Here is a 23,000-nt window from a genome sequence, read left to right on the forward strand (position 1 = left end):
GTGCTAAAGGCAGCGATGTCTCCACGTGTTCACAGGGCACCAGGTGCTGAGGAGGCACTTTCTACACCTGCTCTGAATCTCTGCACAGCGCTTTCCTCCCACCTTACGGATGAAGAAGGGGACTCAAAGGTCAGGAGCCAGAGCTGCTCTGCCCTGCTCCACCCCTGCCACCCACTGAGAGTTGCTGGCAGTGTGACCTCTGGCGGGGCATCCTGATGGGACCCCCACCCCCGTTTCTGTGCAGGGCCTTCCTTTGGCCTGGAGACTCTGCCTTAGTTTTGGCATGTGTGGGCTTCATGTGCTTCCTCTGTGCAAGCCGCAGTGCTGTCTGCTCAGTGCCTTCAGACAGGAGGGGTCTTGTCTATGGTGGGGCCTGGTCACATGCAGTCCGGGTGGGGGACCAAGAGGGCCCCTCAATTGTTTCCCAGCAAAGGAGAAGCACTGGGGAGCTTTACTGGGCTTCTAGCAGTGACTATAGTTTGCTGCCAAAAAATTCCCAAGAAAAGGAAGGAATTGTCTCAAGGTGGAGCCAGGTCTCCATAAACAGGGTTCTGGTCTTGGGGGTGCACCTCATTTGACTTCACTGCGTCCCAGGTCGCGGCACCAAGACGTCGCTAGGGTGCTGTTCTGCTCTCTTGCCAAGAGGAGGCAGTAGTGGCTGTTTAGAGGTGGCGAGCCCAGAGCGGACGTTTTCAGGGCCCCAGTGCTTTGCCTGAGCAGATGTGGGGCTGCGGAGATCAGAGCTGACCTGTGACAGGAGCACAGGACTTCACTTCCCCGGGCAGGTGAGCGTTGAGAAGCACCTGTGAGCTGGTTATCTCCCATCAATCAAAAAACCAGAGGTCCCTCTGCAGAGACATGTGAATTCACCTCTGCTGGGCTTCTCCTGGAGCAGGAAGAGCCCAGGGGAGTCCCACTGGGTGGGGGCACTTCTGGGGCACCATGCTGGGGAGCCGAGAGGGAGGGAACCATCCTGCGCGCAGCACAGTCTGGGGTCTTCTGTCCTTCCCTCCAGCTGTCAGCAGACGTGCCCCGTGAGCTCACGTATTTAACATATGTTACTGTGATAAGAAATTCCGTTGAGCCTTCAGGTCAGTCCGGTGTGCAGGTTTCTGCAGTGTCTTCTCTCCTGGGAGGTACATGGGGAAAGTGAACCCCATGTGCTTTGTGTCTGGGATCTCCCAGCTCCCACTGTCACCAGGTAGACGCAAGGAGACTCTCCTCCCCATTTTGAAGCGTGAAACATACCCCACGGCCTGCGTGAGTCTTGTCGATTCACCTCCTGAATTTCTTCCCTCCCACCCTCATGAGGTGAGGCTGCCTGCTCCCTCCTCCCCCATCACCCAGTTTGCAGTATCTTCCTTGTGAGTCCAGGGTCCTGGGCAACTCCCAAAGGCTATCCCCCACATTCCTGTCATAGTTTTGGGAATTTGAATACCCAGTGGGTGGGCCTGGACCCACTGGGAGCATGCCAAATGACCGTTACACCTCCAGTCAGGCAATCCTCACAGGGGTCCCCTGCAGGTGGCCCATAACTCAGTGAGGGGGAGGCACACAGTCGGTGCACACAGTAGGCGCCAAATACTGCTGGTTTTACCCATTCCTTTGAAGACCTTACATTAGGCTGTCTCCTTGACAACCAGTCTTCTTCCCTCTATGTCTGTGCTTCTGGAGGTCACAGGAGCCTTTCTAGACAAGAGGATGCTGTGGCCAGAGCCACAGGGCTGCCCAGGGCAGGAGTGGTGGAATTCTAGAAAAACAGCATTTGGGGATGCACATCAGAGAGGTGAAGGGAAGGAAGATAATAGGTATTACAACAGTGTGCCTGACCCGCCTTCAGCACAGCCCGGACTCACTTCCAAGGAGAGGCAGAGAGCAGGAGGCAGGAGTATTCATTTCCTGTTTTATTGTTGGTTACTTAATGACCTTCCCTTGAAACGCTGCGGTTGTAGAAAGCAGGTTGTCATGGAAACAGGGAGTGCCTTGCCAGGGATAGGTACACAATGCACTTCTTTGTCATGTCCAGCTGATGCCTTCAGCCTCTGCTCAGACGCGTTAATTTATGGGAGGAATTAAATATTAACTGGAGGCAGAGACACCGGGAAGATGCTGGGAACCGGGGGAAAGTGCTAGACCTTGTCTAACGGGCACCAGCCTCCTGGTTGCAGTGGCCACACCCACTCCCTAAAGGCTCCCTTTAGGCGCGTCCCTACAGCACGGGCTAGAGCCAGGATGATGCTCAGGAGTGCAGGGTGCTGGGAGCCTCCCAGGAGCATCCCGATCAGTGATTTCCTCAGAGCTCTTGCCTCTTGTCCCTGGAACAGCTGTGGGGCCAGGATTTTGTGCATCTTTCTGGGGAAAGGGGAGACTGTGTAAATGCTGTGTGAAAGGGTGGCCCAAGTTTCTTGATTTCTCCCCTTGAGCTGGAACAGCTGCCATTCATTAGATTTTCCTTTTCTGCCCTTCAGAAAATGAGTTCCGGGGTGAGCTGCTGAGTCAGAGGTGGACACACGGAGACAAGGCCAACAACTGCAGGACCTCGAGACTCCTCCTGAGCAGACACGGCAAGGTGAGGCGCTTGGGGGCAACTCCCGCCCTAGGCCCCCTGGGTCCCGGCAAAGTTTCTTCTCACCCCCAGCATGGAGCACAGAGGTGACTTTGGCCTAGTTGTCCTCAGTCCAGATTAGGACCGTCAGTGATCTGGTCACTTCAAAATTAAGGGAAGAAAAATGACTCTGAACAGAGTAAAAGTAAAACGTGATAGCAGAGTCTCACCTCCAGCAGGTCCTGCCCTGAGGTGCAGTCACACCTGGGCTCCCTGACACGCCTTGGCCACTGCCCTCTCCTCTCCCTGCCACGGCTGGGCAGGCTGGGCATCCCTGACAGACTTTGCCGCAGGAATTCACGGGGTCTGCTGACTGTTTCCATCGTCCCCAGTGGAGGCAGATGATACGTGCCCTGCTCACCCCTGAGGGGGCTCATCCCTCAGGCTCCCCGCCTCCTCAGGGGTGCCCTAACACTGGGTGGCACCTGCGCTTTCAGCCACACCAAAGCTAATTCTACAACTTCCCGTGACGTGCTCAGGTGGAGCCAGGCCCCCGGGCCCCGTGGTCCTCGAGATAGCAGTGCAGGTGACAACAGGCTTGGGGGCATCCATCCTCAGTTCTCAGATTCTGATCTCTCATTTTCTTGACGTGTAGACGCCATCAAGGATCCAAGCCACAATCGGGGTGTGGCCACCTAGGCTGGCAGCCCAGGGTGGGCGGAAGACTGGCATCTTAGGCGCAGCCTCCTTCGAGGGTGCTTGGGTTTTTCTCTTGCAGCCCAACATTTTCCTTTTGAGTCTGGTGACTAGAAAGTGCATCTTAGTGGTCTGTTATAGTGCCTGGTCAAGCACCTCATCACACTTTTATTCCTGTAGGATTATCAGTTCTTTGCTGAGCTGTGTTGGAGCCTGAGGTGAAAGGAAAAGTCAGTGACATGGATCATGTCTGTGTTTAAGTTTTTGGTATTCTATTCCTCATGGATTTTTTGCATTAATTTTGATGTTTTAAAATATTACAGTAAACTATTATTTATCTTGATCACTGAGGTTTTGTTTCCCCTTAAATTTGTACCTGGGCCAACACCTCACCCACCTCACGCCCTCTCAGCCTTGAGCATGCAAGGAAATCATGTGACTGAAAAAGTTACTTGATTTGAAGTCAGGGGCTCTGGGTGAGGTGTATCTACAATTGCTGGAGCTGTATAAGGGACAGTAGGAATGTTGCCGTCCCCTTGTGGCTCAGGCATGACAAGCTCGGAGGTGTGGGACCCGCCATGAACATGCGTGATGGCCCACGCTCAGGTTCTCCTGGAGCATCGGCTGCTTCACAAACACTCCATTAGAGAGTCATTTTCCTCTAGTTTGGGACGATAGGGCCTGAGTTACTGTTCTGAGCAGAGAGTGGGCCAGAGAAGAGGGGAGGATGTGCTTGTGAAAGGACTATGGGGCTGGCAGGTGCTGCTTTCTGACTGAGGAGCCCGAAGACGTCACAGCACAGGGGGAGTGGTGGCCTCGGGAGAGCAGAGCATCACACAGTGACAGCGGGACTGGCCTCAGGCAGCAGGTGGGTGAGGCGGGAGCTCAGTGCCTGGACAGTGGTGAGAGCAGAGGAGGCCTGTGTGGAGGCGGTCAGAGCCTGTCTCTGAGTTCAGCCTCTGAGTTCAGCCTTGGCATTGGGACAGCTCAGGGATGGTTTGGAAGGGGCTGTCAGAAAAGATCAGCTTGTTGTGTGTTTGGAGGAAATGCTGGGCATTGTGCTTTTTTTTTAACTTAAGGAGAAAAGGGGTAGTCGTTGATGGTAGGTCCTTAAACCTTGTCTTGACCTTGAAGAATGAAACCTTTGAGCCCCAAGTCACATAATATTCAGTGGATGAGTAGAGATGTGCAATCCAGAGAAGGTTGGTCGCATGTCATTTAGCCTTCTTCCTACCACTCCCAGTGGATGCTTCTATCGAGGGAGGGAGGCACCACCAGGCGTGGCCTTGCTGACCCGCCTCCATTGATGTGGCTGGATTTTTACCCCTGGGTAGGCAGAAATTCCATTTATGTTGGAGTTTTAAACAGATGGACCCAGACATGGCTGCTTTATCAGGATATCTATTTTGTAGCTATAATTTTAGTTTGGGGGTTGGAGTGAGCCACAATCCCATGCTTAGAGATGTCAGGAGAACCCCTCCCAAGACACGTTTTAATAATGCTCCGTGGGGTGTCCTTTCTACAACCCTAGGAGGAGGCTGGTCTGTTCAGCTGCCAGTAGGTCAAATAATGGGTGGAATGTTGGGAGAATTTCACACACAGTGGGACGTCCCCAAAGAGGGGACAGAACCGTCATTGCAAGGACCCAGGGGTGCTGTGATGCAGAGCAGGGGTGCAGGCATGTGGTTTAGCCTCAGAGATCAGAGAACGGAGAGCAGGATGTGTGCCGAGGGTCCTGAGGTAGCAGAACTTCTACATCTTTGAAGCAGAAGGCTGCTCTTTGGGGAGGGTCCCTGATCTGGCATGTGGGTACATGCTCAGAAGAAAGGAAGCAGGGAAGGCTGTGCAGGAAATGGGGCTGGGGAGGTGGCTCTGAAGGAGTCTACTGGAATGCCTCGTGAGAAGTGGAGCAAGGAGCATCGTGAGCGCTGATGTAAGTCCCTGAGTGGAGCTTCTTCCCGGTGGCAGGAACATGGATCCGCCACGACTCTCCACAGGGGCTCCACAGCAGTGGTGTGTGCTATGGCCTTGCCCTTGGCTGTGCACAAGTGACAGACTAAAACAAGTCTGGGCCAGCGCCCCCCGCCCCTGCCCCCCGCCCGGCCCGCCGGGAGAAAGGGGAGTCTGGGCAGGTGCTGTCAGAGTCAATAGGGCAGGTAGGTGATGGCCAGTTTCCTGCCACCTCCTGTTATACCCCTCTGCCCTCCTTAGCCCATGTCACCCCTTCCTTCGAGGCAGGGCTGCCTGTGGTCTCCCAGGAGTCAGTGAATGCTACCCGCTTTGTCTAGCTCTTCCGGCAGGAGAAGCACCTCAACCTCCCACAGGGACACTGTAATCCGCATAATCTTGGGGATTTAAAAATTGTCCTAAGTCCGTTCTAATTCTCCAGCTTTGCTAGCTGTTGGAACGCGTTCTGAACAAAATGAAACCTTAACCTATCATCTCCCCCAGCCCAGGGCTGGGGGTGAATGTTCATGGTGGCCTCAGGAGGCCTGGAAGCCAGTGCAGCTTGAGGCTCAGGCCTCTGTTGAGTCCCTCCTGATGGCTCCTGGGTCTCAGAGATGTTTCTGACTGTTCCCATTCGTCTGGCCGTTCATTCTTACATAATATGAGCCGTGAATGAGGCTGTGCATTCTGCTCTCTGCAGGAGAGACAACGACCTCAACATGAATGGATGAGCTTATTTCAGATGGAGATGTGGACCATGAGGGAGATGAGCAGGCACAGGGTGGAGCCTCAGCCAGGGGGTGGGGGTGGGGGACGGGGGGGGGGGGGGGGGGGGGGGGGGGGCGAGGCAGGGCACAGGCCTGACTACTGAGAGCTGCTGGCTGCCCAGGATGCTCCTTGTTCCCCAGGTCTGGAGTACCTCCCACCCTGAGGCTGTGCTCCCTAAACGTCCACAAGTCTTCACCCGTCCAGCAAGCCTCCCCACACCCACCCAGGCTCCAGAGTCTGAGCAGCACCCTCCCTAAACCCCTTCCCTGTAGTGAAGGACCTGCCCCCTTGGGCACTGAGGATGCCCCGAGGGCCGGGGAGGCAGGGCTGTGTCTGAGGCTGCTTAGGAGCAGGCTTTAGCACGGATTCTATTCTTTGTCGAGCTCTTAGCCATCCATGTAGAAGGGCAGGAACATGACTTAGGGTGGACAGGAGGGAAGCTCTTTAGCCATGAAGGCCAGGGAAGAATTAAGAAGAAAAGAGAGTGAAAGAGGGAGACAAAGGGAGAGAGACAGAAAGAGAGAAAGAAAAAGAAGAAGAAAAGAGAGACAGAGAGAAAGTCAGAGAGACAGAGAGAGACAGAGAGGGAGAGTGGGGATGAGTGGGTGAGCCAGGAAGAGAAAGCAGGGGTGGGGTGGGGTGGAGGAGCACCTCCAGAGGTCACCACAGGAGTCCCTGGACTTGGGTTGGGGGTGGGCAGACCTGGCCTTTGGGGGTAAAGGTCAAGATGTCACAAAGCCTGCTGGGCCTCAGACACCTCATGAGAGATCTCTGACTGGACATTCTTGGCCTTTGAGAGCGAGTCCACCCTCTCTGCTTGGTTACTGGCTGCATGTCTGTGTTCTGAGCGCATTTCTCACGACCACAGCCTGTGTCCAGACAAATCTACAGATTTCGAGGCTGCTACCTGCATTTGCTTTTTGGTCCCCGAGTCTATAAACGTCCAGTTCAGGGAACTGTTCTGTAAGGGTGCTGTGCAGAGGGGTCCGAAAAGGGACTGGTCTTTGTATCATGTCATTGTGAGAACCGTTTGGTTTAATAAGAGCTGACATCATTAATTTTGACTTTAAAATATACAGAACAGAACAACGCAGTAACATCCTTTTGAGTGAGACTACCATTACACGACAGTAATAAAGTGAGTTAAATGGAGGGACGAAGAGACGCTCCTGTCTGGTTAACAGATGTGGCAAAACAGGACATATTTGCCTTTGTAACTTCTTTTCCTCCACATAGTTTCCTACTGAAGACAGAACCACTGACACATTAATCAGGGCGAAAAGGCAGTTTAAGGAGCACGGGGGGCTGTGACACACACTCCTGGTGGCACAATGCAGTTGGCGTTAGAGAAACAGCGCAGGCGACGCTCTTGAGAGAGGTCGCTGGCCCACAGTGGGAGGGGGTCGAGTCAGCTGCGATGAGGGGCCCTTTAGTGATCTGTGGGTGGTGCAAAAATAGGGACTTGATTGGTTTGTGCTTGGAACAAGTGAAGGGTTTTAAAAAATAAATCAGTGAAAAGTTGGGATGTGTCTCATTGTCTTTGCATCAGTGAGTGGCTTGTCTTTGTGGTGGGGGCAGAAGGCCCTGGGGGCTGCCAGCAAGCCAGGTTTTGTGAGTTGGGTGGTGTTGGGCTGCCCAAGCACCGGTCCTCCATCTGCCACATGGAGCACCGACGTTGAGGCATGAGGACAGCACAGAACCCACCCCTGAAGTGCTCTGACTTCTCCAAGAGGGAAAACGGTGTAACTCGAGTGGGGCTTGTTCCATCACAGCTCTGTCCAGATGCTTCTGGGGCAGCCACCACTGCTAGTTTCAAACAGCTCGGAAATCAAGTTTTCCCTGCTTCCCTGTTGACGTCTCAAGTCATCCGGCTCTTACAAATTCATTCTCGTATTAAAGAGTTAACCCTCATTCTTCCTCCTGTAGTTCAGATTTTCCCTCTTTAAAATCAAAGATACATGCACTGAAGAGAACTTCTCACTTATTGACCATTTGATGCAGATAAATTGCAAATGGAAAGGTGCTCAGCAAACACATACACAGCTGTCAGCTTCGTCAATGGACTTGCGGTTTGCAAGCAGCGCCCATTACGCATCCCTGCAACCCTCTCTATTTTCTGCTCTTTGAATAATTTATCCGCAGGAAACCCAAATTGCCAAGGCACGCTTTAACCTAGCAGAATGCTTGCCAATTTCCTTGGGAAAACTGACAAAAAAAAAAAAAAAAAGAGCTGTAGATTGCATTTCAGCTGAAAGCAGGCGCCCGCAATCAGATGCATTAGCCCCATTGTGAGGCCTGCATCGGAAGGCATCGTGCTCGGCTCGGCGCAGACGACATTTGAAGGCTCGTAAATGTAATGAAGTCCCTTTGACACCTGCTCCTCTCTTCACTTTAAATGTGAGCCATTGGTCCATGGGGAACCTCTGCTTTAAAAATAGAAATTATAGCAATTGTCTTCCGTGCTATTGGAAGGCTGTAATAAGTACACCGCTTGTAGCATGTGGCTCTGAGCCTGGAGTCAACAGGTTGCATAAATTGCTCCAGGTTTGGATTTTTCTTCCTTAACAAATCCCATAAATCACTGTATGCTAGTGCTGCCCACGGGGAGGTTCACTTTACAAATTTCACCTTCTAGTTGGGGAAACCCTTTTCTCCCTTCCTGGGCCGTAGTTTGGACACTTGTCTCCCACTGGCATTGGGGCGCGGCAGCCTGCTTCTGCTGCCCTTCCTTCCTGTCGCGGCTTCTTCTTGCCCACTGTCTGGCTTTCCCTTTGACAGCCTTGGTTGTGGCCTGGGTCAGGTGGAACTGCTCCCTTCCTTCCCCATCATGGGGTCAGGTCATGAGCCCGGCTATGTGGGGGCCTCCTGGGGTGTGTGGGGTGCACCCTGTCAGGCAGAGGTGCCTCCCACCTGGTCTCTCTCCCTCGGACACTTGGAGTGCATCATGGTTCCTGCTGACCTCCTGCCTTCCAGTCACCTGCCTGCTCAGATTTGTCAGGTGTGACACAGGTGGGGGATTCTATGTGATTACTGTAGCACCTGGGGCTTCTCCCCCTGCCCCAGGCCTGTCTGTGACCCTCGTCCACAGGCTTCACTCTCCTGGGGGTTCTCCTTTGTCTCCCTCATAGGACAATGTAGGTAGCACACCCCATGACAGTTGGTCAGGGGCAGGGAGTGTTCGGGGCATGGGGCACTGATGGGCTCAGTTGGGGTGGCCAGAGGCTGTGTGGGGTCTGGGCTGTATGGGGTGCCTCACCCTCTCCTGGGAGAAGCAACATCCCTGGGGAGGTGGCCTATGGGTTCGGTTCAGATGACCTCTCGGCCTGCATTCCTGCCTTAGCCCGGCTCTCAGCAGAGACTGCTTCCTGCCCCTGGAGCCGTGCCATCTAGCATGGTGGCCACGGGCACTTAGCACATGGCTGGTCAAAGTCAGAGGTGCAGTGAGCCCAGGAGATGGGCAGGGTTTCTAAGAGTTAGCACAAAACAAAATCCCATTCATAATTTTTCATACTGATTGCTGTTGAAGTGATAATGTTTTGGATAGATTGGGCTAAGTATAGTATTAAAATTAACTTCACCTGTTTCTTTTTACATGTACAATGTGGCTATTGGACGGTTTACAATGACATGTGTGACTTGCACTCCAGCCACTGGGCAGTGGTGCCCTGGAGGCCCCTGTGCCTCTGGAACAATGCGTTGGGGGTCCTTTCTCAGTTAGGGATGGTCTGGTCCCTGAGCTCAGGCTGCCTCTCCCTGGGACAGCACATGGTAGAAACTGAGGCTCTCCATCCTTGGATGCTTCGTGGGGGCCCGTTGGAGTCCCAGCTGCCTGTCTCTAACAGGACAACCTTTGTGCCTTGGGGACACTAACTCCCCTGGGAAGCCGGGCTCTGGGGCACTGAGGGGTCAGAGTCTGCAGGGCGACCTGCTCTGGAGCCTTGGCACCTGCTGGCCTGGTGAACAGCTGCTGGTGCTTCTTACTCTCACCAGGAGACCGCGCCTCATGGGACCCCAACTTTGCAGATGATCTGGCAGATGGGGCAGGCGTCAGGCCTGCAGCTTCCTCCTCCTTTGCTACCTCCAGGCCAGCGGGAGGGCCAGGAGCAGAAGATGGGGGACACCCTGGCGCTGGAGGTCTCTGCTCCGAAGCACCTCCCCCTTGCCTGCTGCTCCTGGTCCCAGCCTCTCCCACCCTGTGAGCCTATTGCTTGTCATCCTGTGTCATGGATTCACCTTTATCTGCAAAGCTTGATCCAGAAAATGGCTGGAGGTCCCCACACAGCCCTTGAGGGTGGTTCTGTGCTGTGTTCCTGTTAACATCCTAGTTGTTTTTACTTGCAGATGAGCTTAGAAAATGAGGATAAGCGAGCTAGGACGCGATCCAAGGCCCGAGGTGAGTGCCGCCTCCCTGCCCCGTGGTGGGGCTGGCCCGGGCAGTCTAAGGCTCAGCTCCAGCCCAGAGTCTGGGGTGCTAAAGCTGTAAATGCCACTTTCCCCAACAGTTTCCTTGGAGAACAGAGACCCCACAGCGCTGAGACCCTGCATACACCTCCACTATGCTGAGCTCTGGGTCCCAAGGTGTCTAGTAGCCTTGGGCCTCTTCAGCTTCAGGGCTCCTGGCAGGGCTGCTGAGGGGCCTGGGGTCAAGATGAGGAGGCAGAGACAGCTCCAGAATGGGGGAAGTGAAGCTCGGTTAGAAGACCGTTCTGTTTGGAAATGAGAGGCTGCCAGCCCTCCACCACCAGCCTCTTTGCTCCCAGGATGTCAGTCTTGGTGCTGGCAGGCCTGGGAGGGTGTTGGGCTGAGCTGGCAGTGGGTGAGGTGAGAGAGGGCCAATGCCCGGCTTGCTCTGCAAGGACGGAGCCTGACCCCGTGGCTGGCCTCGCCTCCCTGAAGCTCAGGGCACGCCTGCCAGGGCTGCGTGTTCCCGTGTGTGGGCAGCCCTCACTGAGTGGCGGAGAACGCTGAGCTTCCCAGGCATGCCACTCAGTTGGACCTGCACGTTTTTGCCCCCAGCAGCCTGTCACTGAGGGAGCAGCCACTCAGCCCCTCTGTGCTCTCCAACCAGCTTTATCTGTTGGGTCATGTTTCCTGCCAGAAGCCAACTTCTACCTGTGATTAGAGAAAGAGATACCGTGCTGGCCCCGGGGGCCGGAGAGCCTGCCGTAGGCGAGCGTCTGTCCAACTGTGCAAAACCACTGGCCCTCATGGGACTGGTCTGGCGTGACCATCAGAGGAGGCAGCTCTCTCTGTTAGACCCTGGAGGATGTTCTGGGAGGTCGGGAAAAGATAGGGTTCAGTTCTCACAGGGATTGCCTCCAGTTTTACTCCATTTGTCCTGTCAGGGCAACGTGTCTTTTTGATTCTGGCTCCCACATGTGCTTCTGTTTCTCTTTCTCCCCCAGCGCCCCCAGAGCCTGCAGGTGCCGATCTCAGGTAAGAACGGCTTCCTGCCAGCACCGAGCATTGCCCGTGCCTGTGACCTCGGCACTCTAAACGTCCCACGCTGGGCACTTCTGACTGACTGACTGCATCCCGAGCCCCTGCTTTCCCTCGTGAGGCCCCTCCTCCTCACCATGTGTCCAGCTTCCCTCACCCTGCCCCTGCCTCTCCCATCTCCGTCCTGGTCCCATCACGCAGCCGGCCTCTCAACAGGGGCACAGACGTGCTCACACCTGGTCACCACCAGGACCTATCGCCATGGGCCGCAGCCAGCAACACGGGGCTGTGTTAGTGGGCTCTCACAAATGCTTCTGGGTCAGATGGTCTGAGGTCCCATTCAGCCAGAGATGAGGGCACAGGCCGTTCCATGTCCCGAGTCGTCCGCTGACTCAAGATGCAGATCTTGCATTTGCTGAGCTCGGTGACTTCCAGATTCTAGGTCACATCCCACAGGGACAAGTGTCTTGAGAAGGAGGGAGGATAGCCTGAGGCAGCGATTTGCTGGGTCGGAGCAGGAGGGGCCAGGCTCTCCTTCTTGGGGACAGGCTTGCACGCTTGCTGGCTTCTGTCCTGGGCTTGGCCAAAGCCTTCTTGCGTGGAGGGAGAAAGCCACTGTGTGCTGGCCATGTGTCGGGGCTGTCCCAGCACTGCTCACACAGCCTTCGTCTTACTCAGAGCTCTGAGGAATGGTGTCCGGTAACCGGCAAAGAAAACTGCCCCTGGTTTCCCCCTTTTTCTAAGGAGGGTAGTGCCAATGCGTCCTGGCTCAAAACACTAGATAAGGAAGGCAGGTGGTGCTTGTCAAGGGTCCACAGTGCCAGGTGGGCACTGGGCACCCCATTTAATTTTCACAAATTCCTTGTGAGACAGGGTCAGACTTGAACTGCAGCTGAGACAACATGCCCCAGGCTCTTCCTTGAGGAGATGAAGGAGCTCCTTCCTCGTAGCAGCTCTGGTGCTGAGGACACCAAGATGCCCGGCACCCAGCACCCAGGGCGGCAGATTGGTGGGTCAGTAAGAGGCTCTGCCCATACTGAGTCAGGAGTGACGAGCTCGTCTCGATGGAGGTTTCCATGAGCTTCCAGCTCCCGGATGGAGACAAATACAACCTTCTAGTTACTGAGGGTCAATGCTATTCTTTCTCTGCTACCTCTGCCACCTGGTTAGCACGGCTCACTCCACATAATTGCCTGGTTCCAGGCCATCGGCCGCTTCTTAATTCCTAGGGATAAAGATTCTCACTAAACTGTGAACAAATCTGGGGCCAGCACTATCTTATTCTTCACCAGATGTAGAACGGATGGCTCTTGACAATCAGGAAAACAAGAGGGCCTCAAAGTGCCCGGTGCCTCCAACGTTTGAGGCTGTGACTTGGAGGCAGAAGGGGAGGGGATATGGGAGGGTGATGCTCAGAGCCCCAGGCCTGTGGCAGGCTCTGCAATGGCTGCACCGTCCAGTCTTGATCTCAGGGATTCTCATGAGAGCACTCCCTGGTGGTGTTATAACCCATTTGTGAAATGGGGAAACTAAGACTCAGAGAGTTTAAGTTTATCCAACCAGAAGAGCTGAATCACATAATCTACTGTTCCAGTCCTGGGCCACAGGGTGGGAGGGGTGAGGGTGCAATGACAGCCAAACCGGGCGCCTATCAGCTCCACAGAGTGTGCTTTGCCTGAGCACGGAGTCAGCTCCCTGCAGGGAGGTGCCTTCTGATGGGCTGGACCACTGGAGAAGACAGCATGTGATGCTCAGAGGGGCCAGGGAGCACAGGGTGGAGAGAATGCTTCCAGGAGGAGGTGCTACTTCCCCTGGGCCATGTGACACTCACCTGGGGACATCTTGGGGACAATGAGATGGAGAAGGCTGAGCACAGGACTCAGGGAGGCTCCAGGTTTTGGTAACAGATGAAGTTACGGGGGACATTGAAGATGCAAACCTGAAAGACTAGGCGTTCTCTGGTAACTTTGAAGCAGCGGAAGCAGAAGTGACTTTCAAAACAGATTTGTTCTGAAATATTCTGAGAGAGGCCCTAGCCAGTGGAAGTGAGGGGACTGTGTGGGCATCTGGATTTTGTCCTCCTTCATTACTCTTGTGGTCTCAGCTTATTCACTTAGTAATTTACTTAGTGAGACTCATACTTTTTTAATGGAGAAACTAAGGACAAATGCATTGACATTTAATGTTCTAGCAACAATGCCTTCAGCAATTCTTCAAGTTTCTGAGAATGGATGCTTAGAGTAAAGTGGAACAGACTGTGTCAGGCCAATCGCACAAACTCTGCATAGAAGGTGTCGTTTATTCCTGTGTGCACAACCGCTTGTTGGCCGCGAGCTACAAGAGGGGATGTGATCCGTGCTGTGCTCATGGCTCACACTCTGTGCACGTTGGCCGTTGTGGGCATGTTTTCACACAGGAGTGGGCAGATACTTTAAGCCAGGTCTTCGTCCTCTTCCAGCACACGACAGACTGAGGTCAGACAGACAAGATCCCTGTCCTGGTGGGGCTGACACTGTGGGTGCCAGCACAGGGCGAGCGACCCACAGAGAAGACTCCCCCACGATGTCAGATAAACTCCTGCGGAGTCACTTGAAGCAGGGACCAAGTTATGGTGGAGCTGCACGGTACAGGCTTTGCTCTGTGGATGAGGGACTTACACCCCATTGTCCCAGAACTCCACAGCCCACCCCCTGCCCAGCTTGTCCCTTCCCCAGATCAAGCAGAACCCCCAGGAAGCCACTTGTTCTCTGGGCAGGGGCAGGTGTTGTGAGGCGAGCTGAGGAGAGGATTGGCCTGGAAGAAGCAGGATCTTAGCTGCCCACTTTGAGTTTCACTGTGCCCTGAATTTAACACCCAGTGCCCAGGAGAAAACAAACAAATCTGGTGGTTTTTCCCTTTGCACCAGTGATGAATCAACAGACACTTCCACTTGTGTTTTAGTCTGGGCCCATCTGCTGTCATACCACCTCAAAGTGGCTCTGCTGCTGACGTTGGTTAGGCAGGAGGGTGGGGTACCAGCCCCCTCTGCAGATGGAAGTGGCTGGACCCCTTTTGGAGCACCTTTGGGGCCACCTCCAAGTTCTGGGAGAGACCTCTGTCTGTCACACCTGCATCCTGGTTCTCTCCCAGCCCGTCTGTCCTCACCTGAGGGCCTTCTCCTTGAGCCACTGGCTGGCTCCCACGTAGGGGACAGATGAGAGTGGGGGTCCTCTACCTGCCTCCAGTCCCCTCCAGGGGCGGTGGCCGGAGCATAGGGCTTCAGCTTCCCCCGACACCTATCATTTATGTTTGGATCTCTTGGAGCGGTCCCCAGGAGCCTGCTCAGTGCACCATGAGCAGCCCTCGGAGAGCCCCCTGCCCATCTCCCTGGCCCTGCCACATGCAGGGAGCCTCGCCTGGGGCCCGGAGTGTGGGTGTTTGGGTCTGCCTCTCCGCTTGTGCTGACGAGAGCCTCCTGAGGCTGCTCTTCCTCATGTTCCCCGGCCCAAGCACACGAAGCCGTTGGTGAACCCCGCACTGGGGGTGCTCGTGGGGGAGCCGCATGACCGTGAGGCAGAGGCTGCTGTCACGTCGCCTCTGTTGGATGTTCCCTTGGCTGCCATGTGGGGAGCCAGGGTCTGGGGGCTTCCAGCTTCTTCTCCTAGAGTGGCCCTCGCCAGCTCCACACACACGGACTCAGCCTGTCCCACCGCCCTCTGAGTCGGGGCCTGGGGTGCCGCCCTCCCTCTGGGCTGGAGGCCAAGACCCTTCTGAACTGGAGGGCGGAGGTGGCTTGGAGCAGGTGACATGTTCGAGGGCAGTGCCAGTGCCCGCAGGCCTCCACAGCAGCTGTCACCTAATTGCCTGATTAACTCAGTGATTAATCAGCTAATTGGGGCCTCAGCTTCGAATCTCCAACAACAAGGAGCTCTTGTGAAAAGTCTCAAAGCTAGTTCTTGAGAGAGTGAAAGCAAATGTGGGGCATAGATTTTAGAACAGACGGGCTGGGGGCAGCGGCAACTCCTCTCTGTCTGGGAAGGAAATCCACAGCAAATGTGGCCCATCCTCCCTTCCCCCTTGTTCCCTCTCTGCTTTCTTTTCTTCTTTTCAAACACAATGCAAATCACACTGAGACCAGCCAGCAGGGAGGGCTGCAGGCAGTGTCCCCATCAGAGACCCCAGCTCCCCAGAGGCCGCTGCTGTGTTTGGGGGTGTGAGGCTCTGCCTCCACAGACTGCTCTGTTCTCCCTGACTGGTCAGTGGGTGTGGCCTGCATGGTCAGCTGCGCCCCACAGTCATCTGCGGTCAGGCCCTTGATCAATCAAATTAGAAACCACTGGGGGTGTCTGGACAGAAGTCAGGGGTGGTGCCACTTCTGGGTCCCAGGAGCCTCGAGGTTGGTGGGCCTGCACCGTCCTCCCTTCACAGGCTCTGAGAAGCCTGATCCGAGGTGGGGAGCTCAGACCCCATGACGTCGATCCTGTTAGAAACAAGGTCTTCCCATCATGGGCAGGACCGCCTGGGCCGCACCCTCCGAGGAGGAGCTCAAGCCCCCTTCAGGTGGCCTCTGGAGGGCCCTCCACTTCGCTAGCTGTCAGTTGGCTGCTCCATAATACGGAGTCATGGCAGCTCCTTGCAGTCCTTGGTCCGTGGATGTGCCTGGCCTCACACGCCACGCTGGCTCTGTTGCCCTGGGGAGCCGACTCCTGGGGAAGTGGGTTGGGTGGTGTGGTTTGCATCCTTGATGAGAGGTTTCCAGAGTTTCCCATGGTTTGTTTCTGTGGGGAGATGGATGATGGTGGAGGGTGAGGAGCTCCTGGGGGTCTTGCCTCTGTCGCATGCTGGACCTGGGGTGGGCGCTGCAAGAGGCTCTGTGTTACCCCCACTGAGGTCTCACGGGCAGCTCCTGGGTCCTCGGCCGTCCTGGCTTTGCCTCCCTGGATGGGAAGTTGGGACCCACACCAGCTTTCAGGTTCTGGAGTGGGGTCTTCGCTGCCATGTTGCACCCGCCTCCAGCTGGAGACCTCTGGCTCAGGCCCAGCCTGTGTGTTTGCAGTTGCTCCTGCCTGGTGGTGCCGGCTCCACTTGCAGGCGAAAGGCTGCAGGTCTCAAAGAGCCGGTGACAGCTGTGGGGAGTCCCAGTGTTCGTGCTTTGCTATTGGGCCAGCCTCAGATGCTGGTCTGAGAGGGTCTCATTTCCCAGCCCCTGGAAGTCTGGTGGCAGTTTACCTGCAGTGGGAAAGACCTATTCCAGAAAAAAGGAAGCCATCCAGGAGAGGCTAGTGTTGGAAGTCTTGATCTCATAATACAGATCTTTAATTAAACACACTTATAAAATTGTAATAGGCATTCATTTATTTAAATGGGGTGAGTTGTTTCATTAATTTTTAGCAAACTGCGAGCAGCCACTCTGAGATGCACTATTTGGAGATAATCTTTTGCTCCCCAGGGTGAGGGAGTGGGGTGGGCCCAGAGACTCCGACCCTCCCCACGCCGGGAGGGGCCCTGTCCTGGAGTGATGGCTCCTGCTTGTCTCCTCAGCTGCCCCACCCCAGGATGCACGGGCTCGGGACACGTCCGGGGCAAGTACTCCAGGCACCGCAGGTAAGGAGGGGGCCTCGCCCAGGTTCCTGGGAAAGACGTTGCGCTGCCAGGGTGCTGGAGCCCCTTTCCCACTCTGAGCCCTTTCGTGGATCTAGAACCTTCCATCTCTGCCCGAGGCTGCGTAAAGGCAGTGTGCTCCCATTCGACCCTGTCCCTGTGTGGGAGAGCTCAGAGCAGACCTGGTGCACACTGGGGTGACCAGAGTGAGGTGCCACCTGATTGTCACTGTTGTCACCCTGTGGGTCACTTGACCTCAGGCGCCCACCACTGCAGCGCCAGGTTCAGAGGATGGGAGAGGGTGTGGGGATCTGGAGGTGGAGGTAGGAGCCCGGGCACTGCTTGGTGGGAGGAGGTGGCCAGTGTGACGAGGCCAGGCCTCGTGGAGGGAGCCGCTCCGTGTGGATGGCCCAGTGGGGTTAGGTCCTCCTGCTTTCCAGAGAAGCAGGAAATGCAGTCTGAAGCACAGTTAGGAGCTTTTCAGTTAATGTGAGTTTTAAGCACATCAGCCGGCCAGTCGTTGGGCTGAGGGCAGCGATGAGATGCAGAGGGAAAGTGGTGTAGAGGGTGAAGGCGGAGGGCCCTGGGTATCGACTGCCACGGTGGCCCGACCCCGCTCCTTCCCCCAGTTTGCAGAGCTGCCCTCTGGCCAAGAAGAGGAAGCTGGAGGGCGGGGAGGCCGAGCACCTGGTGTCCAAGCGGAAGTCACACCCCCTGAAGCTGGCTCTGGACGAGGGCTACGGCGTGGACAGCGACGGCAGCGAGGATGCTGAGGTGAAGGACGCCTCTGTGTCGGATGAATCAGAAGGAACTCCGGAGGAGGATGAGGCTGAGATGTCAGAACAGGAGGAGATTCATCGCCCTGAGCCAGCTGAAGGTGCTTTGTTGCTCTTTCTCCTCGAATAAAGGGCGCTTAGTGTGGCCCTGGAGGCACGCAGCCTGTGGATGGGGGGTGGGCGTCTGAGCGAGTGAAAGGGCCGCCGAGAAAGCCCTTCCTGAAAACAAGGCAGGCTTGTCCCTGACGTTTGCTGAGGCTTCCTGGAGAGGATCTGGCACAGGGAGTCTGGGGCCCGTGGGGACATCTGAGAGTGAACACTGCGTGTGTAATTGTGGATGTGTATCTGCACACGTGTGAGAGAGAGATGTGCAGATGGACATGGGCTGTCTGTCTGTGCGTGGGAATCTCAGACAGACCCTGCCCCACCTGGCTCTTGGGGAGAGCCACTCGGGGCACGGTGGAGACTGTAAGGTGGTGCCCTGTGAAGCCAAGAGGGGGAACTGAGGGGCTCTCCCTGCTTGCACTTTCTTCCCCGTGGGGCACCCAGGCCTTGGCAGGTGCTGGTATGAAGGTGGCCCCAGGCCCTGGAGGGAAGCGTGTGTCCTCAAGAGCCCCCACAGACTGAAGTCCTGAGGGTGGGAGCAAGGCGGAGGCACAAACTCCCCAACACCCCCAGCTTCTGGCGCCTTCTGACCTTGCAAGGTCTGAGATGGATTTTTATTTTATTTTGGAGCCAATCCAGGGAGAGTCCTCACACCCACCTCCCCCCTGGGGTTCTGGCTGTGCCTGAAGTGGTGGCCCTGTGGACTCCAGGTAGAAGGGGCTGGCTTGCCTGCTTTCTCATAAAGGAGGGAGTTTGGGGTTTGGGCATCAGCCCTGGCTCACTGCCCTGCTGGAGTGGGAATCCTTGTCGATGATCCCGCAGGGTCTGCATGTGGTGAGCCCCCACTATATCTTACTCATGGTGGTAATAAGATTTAAATTTGGGTCCTTTAAAAATATAAATTTTTTTACTACTTTTCAATTATGAAACAACTATTAATAGTCTGATATATTCTTTAAGCTCCATTTCATGAAATGCAGGTTTACCTGATTGGAAAAAGTACCCATAACGGGGAGGATAGTAATCAAAAATATCAGAGTAATTCTCAGCTTCAAAAATACAGTAGCGGTTACTCCATGCTCCTCCTAAAATAAGTTCACTGTGCTCTCCAGATCTGGGCAGAGGGCTGACACCAACGACCCAACCCAGTCCCCACTTCCAGGGTTCCGCGCTCCCCAGGCTGCGCAGGGCAGGTGGAGGGACCAGAGGCCCGGAGACCCACACGCCCCTCCCACATGGCCTTTCTGACTCTGTGCAGGAAGGAGCCCCGTCAAGTCTCATTTCGGATCCAACCCCGTCAGCAGCTCCATGGGCTCCTCCAAGGGCAGCTACAGCAGCTATCAGGAAATCATTGCAACTTCTCTCCTAAACTTGGGCCAAATAGCTGAAGAGACCCTGGTCGGGGAGGACTCTGGCCAGGTGGCCAAGGCAGGCCCCAGCATTGTGCACCTGGTTCAGGAGGAGCCTGAGGAAGGAGCTACCAGCGACGAGGGGGAAAAGGACGTCTTCATTCAGCCAGAGGATGCGGAGGAAGTCATTGAAGTCACCAGTGAGCGCCCCCAGGAGCTGTGTCCCCAGTCCCTGGAGGCCGTGGCCAGCGAGGAGTCTAGCCAGCGGCAAGTCAGCCTGGGTCATGAGGATGAAGAGGAGGAGGAGGAGGATGAAGATGAGGAGGAGGAAGAGGAGGAAGAGGACGAGGACGATGAGGATGACGAGGACGATGAGGAGGAGGCTGCTCCCGAGCTGATCTGCCCGGAGGATGCCTCCCCTCAGAAGGCCCCCAAGCCTGAGTACTCTGTCACGGTGGAGGTGCACTCTGACGACGGCAAGGATGAGGACTCGCGCTCCCAGAAGTCCACGGTCACGGACGAGTCGGAGATGTATGACGTGATGACCCGCGGGAACCTGGGCCTCCTGGAACAAGCCATCGCCCTGAAGGCTGAGCAAGTGAGAGCCGTCTGCGACCCAGGCTGCCCGCCTGTTGAGCAGGGCCAGTTGGGCCCTGGCGAGCAAGGGAAGGTGGCAAGGCCCTTGGATGCTGCGAGGAAGAGCTATTGCAGCAAAGGTAGGGGCCACACCTGCTCTCCGCCGTCCTCCAGGGACAGGGGCCCTCACAGGCTGGGGGGCAGCGGATGGATGCAGAGAGGGGCCAACGCAGACACTGAGGAAACGGGCTTATACTGAACACGTAGGGTGATCCCGAGAGACACAGCTAAGGAGGTGAGAGGGACGGCAAGCTGGCCCCAGAGCCTCTGAAACAGCTGGGGGATGCGCCTGGGTCATGGGGAGGCCTAAACGAGCTGTAGCTCTGGGTACCCCTTAGCTCGTAGGTAGGTGGGGGCACAGGGCGCAGAATTTCTGGGAACACTCTCTCATATCAGACAGGGGGCAGATTTTGAGGGACACAGCTGAGGGGACACAGATGGGACATTATTTCAACCTGGAGGACAGCTTTAGGAGACACCCTTTCAGGGTGGTACAGACTTGGGGGACAGCTGTTTAGGGGCTCAGATTCAGGCCATCACAGGCCTTGAAGGGATGTGGACACAGGGAGACCCAGGTGATGGTGACACGGGTTTAGGACAGGTGTCGGGGCCTGTGTGGGTGTCAGTTTGTGGGTGGCAGGCCTGGGGCCCATAGGCCAGGGCAGACATTGGTGGGACACTGTTGGGGACACATGGGGGACACAGATAGAGTGACAGCCCCAGTCTCAGGTTTGGGGACTCAGACATGTGGGACAGACATTAGGGGACCCAGATGCAGGGTGTCCTGCCTTTAAGGATACAGTTGAGGGCACAGACCCAGGGGACAGAGTCTCAGGGTGAGGCGGGGGGCTCAGCAGGAGCACTGAACAGTGCTGAGTCAGCCACTTGCTGTGGGAGAGACAGTGGAACTGGCTTTAAGGCGCTAACACTGAGGCACAGACGGGCGAGCATGGGACAGAGGCTGGGCGGCAGGGTTAGGAAGCTCAGGAAGCGTGGAGGAAGGCTAGTGAGCCCACAGGGCACCTCTGCCTGCCTGGTGGGGGGCAGCCCAGCTTCCTGCCCATTTGGACTCGAGAAGTGGAGCCGGGGCCCCACCCTCCCTGGTGGGGGTTCTGACGTGACTGTGACTTCTGCATACTCCCAAGGGGACGGCTCCCTCCTGGAGTTTCTCTGGGATGTTGGCTCTGGCCTGGGGATCATCCACATCCTGACAGGTTTCCCCTCTGGCCCCCACACACAGTAGTGCCCTCCCTGGGCCCACAGAGGCTAGACGAGGTCAGTGATTGAGATTGGGTGTAAGTTCCTGCCCAGGCATTTATCAGTCATGTGATTTCGGTGAGTTACTTAATGTCTTGTCCTCCTCATTTTGTCAAGTCCAAAGGACAGGTCCTGGAAGGGCCCTTGTCACATACCTTCAACTCTGTGCAGAGGCCAGAGCTCGGGTTATGGGAGCTCGTGGAGGCATGGCCCTCACATGGAAGCCCGTGGGCCATGTGTGATGCCAGCAGGAAAGAGGACACCAGCCTCAAGCTGAGTCGTCCTCTTCAGGACGCTGCGCGTCCTGCTCCTTGGGGCCGTTTCTCTGGGCTCCTTCATGTAGACAGCTCACGTGGACCAGTCTCTTCAGGGTCGCCTCATTGTCCAGCCCCTCCTCCCTCTCGGGCTCTGGGGCAACCTGGCCACTGTCCTCTCTGGACAGCCAGGGTGAAGGGTCACAAGCTGTCCCACCCCTCCTGGCCCACTTCCTGGCTGCCCTCTCACTGATGCGTCTTGTGTGTTTAGATCCCTCAAGAGCTGAGAAGCGTGAGATCAAGTGCCCCACGCCGGGCTGCGACGGCACTGGCCACGTCACTGGGCTGTACCCTCACCACCGCAGCCTGTCTGGCTGCCCCCACAAGGACAGGATTCCCCCGGAGAGTGAGTGGCTCTGCGCGACCCAGGCTGTCTCTGGGGTTTGGATGGCGTCCCCAGGGAGGAGTGCCACCCGGGGCCCTATCCCTTTGGATTGGCACTGCCCAGATGCCCACACTGGAACCCTGTAAGGCAGGGGATGTGGAGTCTGCCCATTACCCACCTCGAGGTGGCAGCCTAGGTCAGGGCCCCAGGAGACTGCCACAGACACAGGCACATGGAGGGGAACCGGGGTCAGCAAGCTGGGGAGGGGCCCACCATCTGTGCTCTGGAGACTCAGGAGGAAAAGGCCTGTCCTTACTTCTAGGCTAGAGGCAGTAATTGTGAACATTAGGTTCAGAGGAGTGAATCACAGAACTAGAAGTTTTAGAGCTGAGTTGGTTTCTTCCCCACGGAGGCAGGGGGCCCTGTGGGAGGGGGTGCCTTGACTGGGCTGAGGCTTGGGGGCCGGAGCTGCCCTGGGTTGCTGCTTGGAGCTGCCGTGTCCCCATCCCGAGAACTGCGGCCTTCAGCTGGGGCTCCTGTATCCTCCTTGGCTGTGCTCACCGTCTCTCCCTCCCTGGTTCTCTCACAGTCTTGGCCATGCACGAGAACGTGCTGAAGTGCCCCACTCCTGGCTGTACGGGCCAGGGCCATGTGAACAGCAACCGCAACACACACAGAAGGTACTTGGGCTGAGCTGGGCGTGGTGAGGGCCGTGCAGGGGTCGTGCGGGGGTGGGCTGGGCCCGCCGTGTGTGCCTGGCCTGGACAGGGCTCGGGCCTGCCACGTCTCCCTGTGTGCTGCCCCTTGGGGATGGTACAAGGTCAGGGCAGACCTTCGGGGGTGGGCAGAGCTGCACCTGGAAGTGTGGTCACCTGGTGGTGTTGCCTTCTGTGCCACTGCAAACGGGGATCCTGAGAGACGGGAGGGCGGCTGGAGGAATGGATGTGCACTGGTGTGGAGGCCTATTGCCCACAGTGAGAGCTATGGAGGCTGTGTCCTGCCGATACTGGGGAACCCCTGCATGCCAGCTCTGGCTCGTGCAGGACCTAGCGGGCTAGGACCGAGCTTTGGCTGCCCTGTGGGTGTGCCGAGACCCCGGCAGAAACAAGGCTCTGGGGTGCACTTGAAGTTGGTTGTCTGTGTCCTCCTTGGCGAGAGGCAGCCCGTCCCCAACCCTTGCCTGGAGAGCTGTGGGCGGCCTGGCCACAGGGGGACGCGCCCTATCCAGCGGTACACTCAGCTGAGAGGACTGTGAGCTTCCGA

General features: G+C 56.4%; 1 protein-coding gene across 1 annotated transcript in view; it reads left to right on the top strand.

The window, feature by feature from the left end:
- The first annotated feature begins 2,473 nt into the window (after positions 1-2,473).
- MYT1 (myelin transcription factor 1) overlaps positions 2,474-23,000 on the top strand; it is a 45,973-nt gene continuing 25,446 nt past the window's right edge. Inside the window, exons 1-8 of the mRNA XM_046679746.1 lie at positions 2,474-2,569; positions 10,298-10,349; positions 11,362-11,392; positions 16,916-16,978; positions 17,605-17,852; positions 19,115-19,921; positions 21,624-21,758; positions 22,327-22,417. Coding sequence (XP_046535702.1) covers positions 10,298-10,349; positions 11,362-11,392; positions 16,916-16,978; positions 17,605-17,852; positions 19,115-19,921; positions 21,624-21,758; positions 22,327-22,417 — 1,427 coding nt within the window. The 5' untranslated portion in view covers positions 2,474-2,569. The remainder of the gene's footprint in view (positions 2,570-10,297; positions 10,350-11,361; positions 11,393-16,915; positions 16,979-17,604; positions 17,853-19,114; positions 19,922-21,623; positions 21,759-22,326; positions 22,418-23,000) is intronic.

The sequence above is a fragment of the Equus quagga genome, chromosome 12 (genome assembly GCF_021613505.1).
Source record: "Equus quagga isolate Etosha38 chromosome 12, UCLA_HA_Equagga_1.0, whole genome shotgun sequence".
Lineage (NCBI taxonomy): Eukaryota > Metazoa > Chordata > Mammalia > Perissodactyla > Equidae > Equus > Equus quagga.